Source organism: Nymphaea colorata, chromosome 2 (genome assembly GCF_008831285.2).
Source record: "Nymphaea colorata isolate Beijing-Zhang1983 chromosome 2, ASM883128v2, whole genome shotgun sequence".
NCBI classification, from domain to species: domain Eukaryota; kingdom Viridiplantae; phylum Streptophyta; class Magnoliopsida; order Nymphaeales; family Nymphaeaceae; genus Nymphaea; species Nymphaea colorata.
This window is the reverse complement of record NC_045139.1, coordinates 96395-103343: the sequence shown is the minus strand read 5'-3', so window position 1 is coordinate 103343 and position 6949 is coordinate 96395. Positions and strand designations below refer to the sequence as shown.

The following is a 6949-nucleotide window of genomic DNA, read 5'->3' as shown; positions in this document are numbered from 1 at the left end:
CTTTGACGGTGATATATCCTAGAACAGAGATAAAAAGGAGCAACAAAAACTGGAAGGAATACAGCAACAAATTTTGTGCCGATCAAACTCCGCCACGCGTCTGCCTTTCCAGCTTTATCTCATTACCCTCCCGCCCCGGCCTTTGAGAGATGCCAATAGCCGGCCACCGCCATGCCCATCCCAACCAGTCTGCACCAAGTGTATCATTATTAAAAAATTTGAACCTCTACCATCGGTGAAATGAATTAGTTTCTATTTCATGATCCTAACACACGAGCAGCTGATGGAACTTGGACTTGTCTCTTTAACTCCTTACGCGGACCAGCTGATCGGTCCTCCATCCTGCCGATTTTGTATTGCCTGATCCGTGCTTCACCATTCAATGTTTATCTTTGCAGGCGATTATTAACAGCAGGAGTACTTCGGTTTGAAACTTGGTTTGGTGCAATACGACATCCATCTAAATTAAACCGCTTGTCGTGAAGAGAAGCAACCCTTTCAATGACCAATTCTGAGAGGGTGGCAGCCAAGATTATCAACATCACTCCTGCCTTTTCCCTTGCCTACGTTTCACTTTCTATTCTTCAAACGGAATCTTTTTAAGATATTGAAGGGCCCAGCAAATGAAAAGAAGCTGCGCCATGAAAAAATTTGGGACATCTCTCTCTCTCTCTCTCTCTCTCTCTCTAACATAAAAGAAAAAGAAAAAAAAAGGAAGGATGAAAAAGAATAGGTAGTGGTGGACGTGGAGACAGGGGCTGGGACAGGAACGATTCAATGATAGGAGGCTGTCTCATCCACGCGGATCTTGGCCATCCCCACTTTGAGCTTGATTAAGAAAGCCGAGCTAAATGGACCATCTACTTATTGGAGTTGGTACCCAATTGGGCCCTGCCCCCCACTCCATAGTTGTCAACATTGTCATCAACATGAGTTTATGAATCGAGTCCCCATAGAATCAAAGTCAATTGATTTATTTGATTCAAATGACCTATACAAGCTGATTTTTACAACAGTATTCAATGCAAACAGTATGTGTTATAGTTCTCGAGCGTATCACATATGGCTGTTAAGAGAAAAGGGGAGAAAACTGATTGGCCATTTTTTTACAAAACCCGTAGGTGAATATATTCTGGCAACCAATCGTTAGCAGAGTCCTAACTGCTCTTTCAATATCTTTCCTCGGAAAAAAAAAAAAATAGCAAGATAGTTTAGGATCCCCCGACAACTAGGTCGTTAGCATCTAATACATACGCAGGGAATCTTCATATATCTTAACTATTCAATCTCTAACTTTAGGACTTACATCTCCTATCATTAAATCAATACAGCAATATATAAACTCAAGAGTCAGGATTGTCTCAATTAGTTATGAAGACCTAAATTTCCTCTCTCTCTCCCTCTTCCTATATATATTTGTATATATATATATATGAAATGTTGACTCCGTCTTTTCAGAATTACTTAACCCTCTAATCAAGAGAGTTCTATCCACCACAATGAACAGTTAACCCTCTAATCAAGACAGTTCTATCCATCGCAAGGAAAAAAGTAGTGGACATTTTCATAATCTAGTATCAGTTCATACACTTATTGTCTTGTTTTTCTCTCAGCTCTCCACCTTTAGATGGATATATATATATATATAGGAAGAGAGAGAAAGAGATAGGAATGGCTACTGAATGTTGAGCCTATCGCTCTCATTATTAAGAGGAATAGACTTGTGTGCGTTGGTTCAACAATGAGATGTCAAGATTGTGTTACACTACACGTGGACAGACAAAGAGATATACATGCATATTACACTATTGTGTTTCTCTAACTCTAGAAATATACATGGGCACACAATATACTGTTTCACTAAATTTGGTGGCCCTTAGTTTCCTACATTTGTGCCTTTTAATGTGACCCAGGTTAGAAAATGCTTGTTCCAGAAAACCTAACGAAACGAATAATAATATAATTTTCTTGTAGTAAAAAAAAAAAAGAATACTGACCTTGTATGGATGTATAGATAAGGTTTGATAAACTTTTAGAATCAATGATCTGAACGTTTTGGTACTTTAAAACTCGTTAGTTAACATTTCAAGAAACATGGCACATATGTTTCTAAATAGTTGTATAACTGGCTTTTTCACAAAAATCATTAACATCATAACATGGAATGTTTGCTGAGGCCATATACATATATTATATAATATATAATTACATAATTGTGTTAAAAAGCTATGACTACCTCTTCAAATTTGAAGTGGCGAACAAGTTGCGGATTACATAAGTGATTTGAAAAGGATAGGTGAAGAGAGAGAGAGAGAGAGAGAAAGAGATGGACCTCGCCATGCTGAGAGGATGGTGATGCTAAAGAAAGTGTCACGTGACATGGGGTGGAAAGCATATATAGCTTTCAGGTGTAGTGTTATTTGGATGAGTGGACACGATGGTACAGTGGCCGTGCTGTAGGTGGAAAGATGGCTGATTTGTCCGAAAGAAACATCGATCGTCCGGGCCGGCGATGTCGAGATCTTTTCTTGAGGATAATCGAGAACATTTCTCGCGACAAAATTATGGCATGGTGCCTTCGTTTGAAATACTCCGTTGTTTCGGTGATATGAATCGAGTAATTTAGTTTTTACAGCAGATCCTCACCATGTAATTAAGCGAGCGTATTTGGGGACGATCTGATCAGCGCGCATTGGGACCACGACCACGTGTAGTTGCTCTTTTCCTTCTTAGCCTTAACTAGAAGAGAAGAGATTACGGGAGCGGACGGGGAGGTCCACATGTTGCATCACCAACCATCACGGTCATGCCCTCTCCCCATGGCTTTTCTGCATCATCCATCGGCTATTTTAACAGTGGCATGCTGCGACCCAGTTAATGAGCTTGCTGACGACGACATCTTCATGTTGTTTTTGTTTTTCTCTCGTTATTCCGAAGGTGGTAAGATCAACAATTAGAAGCTTCTCGGTGCGTACAAGGCCTCATGGTAGAACTCTAGGATCGCCGTCAATAATCAAGGCCGGAGCATTTAAAAAAAAATAAAAATAATGCATAATTTTTTTGAAAATTTTCAGTTTGGCACATTGTTCGGTCCTTGTAAAGATTTTGAAAATACTATTCCGCACCCCTAGTAAAAATTTAATTTAAAAAATAAACATAGAAAATAGACACATAGGGATGAGTGCCCGCAGTATTAGAACATGAATTATTTGGGGTCGTGTTAAAACAAAAACCGATGGCCATGGCGGTAAACCCCCCACATACACTACACAGACATCTGCAGGCTCGTTACATTTGACGGCAACATAACCTCGGAGCACTAGATCCCCTCATGGCCCCCTACCCATCGAATTCCTTTTCCTTTAATTCAGTGATAACCAAAACCAGACCTAGCGAGCTACTTCAAACGCACAGACAGCTGACCGTTACCATGTTCAACATTTTTTCTTGATCGATTTCTTCAAGCTTTTACAATGTACAGTAAAAATTGCACACATAACTCTCTCTCTCTCTCTCTCTCTCTCTCTGAATGAAAGGTGCGTGTTAAGTTGCTACAATGGAGGAAAGGTCGTACTATACAACGCCTACATAATACATAGTTGTAAAATAGGGAACACTGTAGAAGAGTGTTTGTGGAGGGCCGGAGAGACTGTGGGGACGTCGATCTTGGACCCCAGGTGTTCCCCCGATGATTATTCACATCATTTCCATCTTCAGATTGTGCATCTCTGAGTGCGCTACAAAAAAAAAAAAAAGAAAAAAAGAAGACGGACCCAGACCACGTTAATTAAATCAGATGAAAAGCTAATCGTCCTTGGATACCAGAAACCACCATGATCACACCAAGAAAGACCGGTAAAAGAAATATTGCAGGAAGCAGCCAACCTGCGGTTGCAAACGATGTTTGAGGAGAGAAAGCAGGTTGTTGTTGTCCTGGTTGGTGGTGGAGGTCCATGGTGTATAGGCCTTGTAAATCAAAATCCCATGCCGAGGTAGACGGCAAGCTGCAATCCTGCAGACAATATTCATCCACCAACACTGTTAAGGGCCACTGCAAAGCTCTCTCACTCTCTCTCAAAACCCCCTCCTTTAAAAAATGAGAATAGAAGAACGAAAGCAAAAGGAAAGGAGCAAGTATGTGCATACACGGAAGCAGGAATCTATGAAGTCGTCCGTGACCGCAACGGGAGCGCTAGTCGTCCTCCGTAACGTCGTCATCCCAGAAGGGTTATTGTTGACGGGTACATCTATCCGCCCTCCGCCGCCGCCGCCGCCGCACCCACCCTGCTGCTGTTGTATGGATGCCCCCGTTGCTGACTGCATCATGTGGAGATGGACATAGGATGATGGAGTAACTTCCGGCGGGATACCCACGCCCGGGAAGTTCGAGTGGCAAAGTGGAAACGCCTACATGTATCAAAACAACAACAGGAAGACAAAGAGAGAGATCAATAGACAGTTCAAAGCATCAATTGATTCTCTGAACAATATTTATTTTCTCCAGTCCATATATAAGTTACCTCCTTTCCCAAGTAACTGTCGCCGGTTCCTTCTGATTTTGGACTCACAGCAGCGAGTTTCATCGAAAGGAACTGTTCAACTCAACCGAATTCAGCAATCGCGATCCAAGTCAGATATATTCGAAAAGTTATATCCCTCTCGCTCGCTCTCTCTTTAGAATCTAGAGATCTCTCCCTTACCTCAACTTGCCTTTGAAGTGACTGCACATAGTTAATGATTTCGTCCAGCATCCCTGCCTTGCCAGTGATCTTGTTGCAACCTGGGACTAGATCCTGCAAAAGCTTCATTCTCTCGCTGATCTTTTCCCTTCTAACCTGAACAAGATTGGTTCGCAATTACATGTGTGCATCCGCGTAAACAATTAGCTACAGAAGCATCAACCTCTCTCTCTCTCTCTCTCTCTTACTCTTTCGGCAAGGCTGTGACTGTCAGTGGCCTGTCCTCGCCTAGCTCTCACGTGGATATAATCAGGCTTTGGAATAGACGGTGCAGCGCCTTTGGGATTTTCTTTGCCTCCATAACCCGAGTTCTCCCCTCCTTTATCAGCAGTATCAGGACCGAGCTCATCCGCCTCTAATATTTCTCCCTTGATCGTTTTCGACCCTTCCACCTGCTGCGACAACGAAAGAAACATTCCGTTAAGTAGGGGCAAAGAGAAAAAGAAGCAGGGCAGCCGGGTACTTGTTTGGCTTTAGCTAGTTCTCACTGGAACATACATTGGGTGTTGCGAGAGCTGCTAGCACCTCGTTCCTCACAGTTTTCCGCTTTCTTGAGCCGTCTCCAGAGAGCGGAGAGAAAGGGATTTTGCAGGATCTCAAGCCCATCCGTGCGGCGGAAGAGAGGACGCTTCCCATTGCCGGAGGACAGCTCGTCGTGCGAGCCAGCGTCGAAAACGGTTTCGATTCAGTGACTGTGGCGAAAGACCCGGTGGGGAACGAAGTCGGCTGCACATGATGACTCGTCATCTGATGCTGCGTCATCTCCTGCCACCCGCAACCCATCCTCGGCCCGTCGACATCGGTGGTGGTGGCGGTCGTCGTCGTCGTCGTCGTGATGGGCGTTTGCTGATCTCTCATCAGCACTTCCGTCGATTCCTGGGCCGGCTCGCCTGTTCCCAAAAACATTCCGGCTGGAAGGGAGAAATGGTTGTTGTGGTCGAGAGCAGCATGACTGGCGACGGTGGTGGGGTTGTGCTGCTGCCATCGTAAGCCGGCTACCTGCCTGTCCAAGGCCAACATGTCCATGGCAAAGTTTGGCGGAAGAGCGTCGATGGGATGGTGGCAGTGAAGCGACTGACCTGCCATAGCTAACGCGGAGTCAAGCAACTCGGTCTGCATTTGCTGTATGTGGAAGAGGTGGGAGAGAGGCGAAAGGGGGGGAGACTGCCGCTGTTCTTGTTCTTGTTCTTGTCGAAGGTGAGGGAACGGAAGCCCCTTTCCACCTTCGACCTCGTTAATTATAGGGCGAACGTCGCACCGCCCCTTGTGCCCAATGCCGTGGTGCCTAGTCGATGAATCTGCCGAAGGAAGAGAAGGGCAAGGGAAAATGAAGCGTTGATTACCTTGACAAATATCGAGGGAGATGAGGCGGGCGGCCGTATATTTAAGGCCACGACAAGGCCTGGAGCGTTTCGCTTGGTGCTGACGAATGGTGATGCGGAAAGAGATGGAAGCTGAGAGAGTGAGGGGCAAGGACAAGGGCATGACAGAAGGGTGTCCAATGGCGTGGGACCGAATGACTTGACCGATGCATGTGGGCATGTCCAAGTGCCGGAGGCGGCGGGGATGCTGCGGCGTCCATCTCCTCCTCCTCGATCCAGCGCTAAGGAGGAGAGGAGGGTTGATGGCGATGGACACCCACGTGGACGTTGGCTCTCCATGACTGCCCATCTGGAGCTCTTCCCCATACACATCGTCATCCTGTCATCTCCCGCAACACAACGGGAGAAGAGAGAGAGAGAGAGAGAGAGAGAGAGAGGTTGGGTTAGGTGGACCCTCCTGCTATCGACGCCATGCATGGGACTGGGAGGAGAAGATTACTGAAGCGTCCAATGGGCCTTCGCTATCTGGGTCCCCGCCCTCTTCATTAATCTCTCTCGATTTGTTTGGCTGAATGCATTGCACTTGCAGTTGCACGCAATCAAGTTCCCAGAAAAAAGAAAGCACAGCGCAGAAGAGGACGGGGACGGGGAAAAGAGCAAAGCGGAGAGACAAGTCCGTTGCCAAAGCAGCGGTTACATCCTACCTCTGTACTTCTCCGCCTCTCCCTTACCTGTCAACATATATTATGCCGCCCTCTTTACTCGCTTCCGTTAAGCCCATGTCGACGTCCTCAATCGCTTTTCTTCCGTCAATTAAGCATCAAAGAATATTACCTTCGCCTGTCTGTCTCCCTCCCCACCCATACGACGGCAGCCAAATCATTCCGG

General features: G+C 45.6%; 1 protein-coding gene across 2 annotated transcripts; it reads right to left on the bottom strand.

The window, feature by feature from the left end:
* Positions 1-3433: 3433 nt before the first annotated feature.
* LOC116247097 (uncharacterized) lies at positions 3434-6726 on the bottom strand. 2 transcript variants are annotated; one of them, XM_031619057.2, is made up of 7 exons: positions 5238-6726; positions 4928-5131; positions 4701-4835; positions 4521-4592; positions 4147-4407; positions 3886-4012; positions 3434-3737 (listed from the first exon to the last, which is right to left on the bottom strand). In XM_031619057.2, the coding sequence occupies exons 1-7, from the start codon at positions 6408-6410 to the stop codon at positions 3697-3699; spliced, it is 2013 nt and encodes a 670-aa protein (XP_031474917.1). In that variant the 5' UTR covers positions 6411-6726; the 3' UTR covers positions 3434-3696. The 2 variants fall into 2 exon arrangements, with proteins under 2 accessions (XP_031474917.1, XP_031474916.1); XM_031619056.2 differs by having other exon boundaries at positions 4928-5134; positions 5238-6473.
* Positions 6727-6949: the final 223 nt, after the last annotated feature.

Bases quoted from the DNA above. Each gene is read 5' to 3' on its own strand.
- LOC116247097 (XM_031619056.2), bottom strand. From the start codon at position 6,410: ATGGGCAGTCATGGAGAGCCAACGTCCACGTGGGTGTCCATCGCCATC. The intron at 4,836-4,927 runs GTAAGAGAGAGA...AATCTTGTTCAG, and splicing joins GTCACAGCCTTGCCGAAAGA to GTTAGAAGGGAAAAGATCAG. The intron at 4,593-4,700 runs GTAAGGGAGAGA...TGAGTTGAACAG, and splicing joins CACTTCAAAGGCAAGTTGAG to TTCCTTTCGATGAAACTCGC.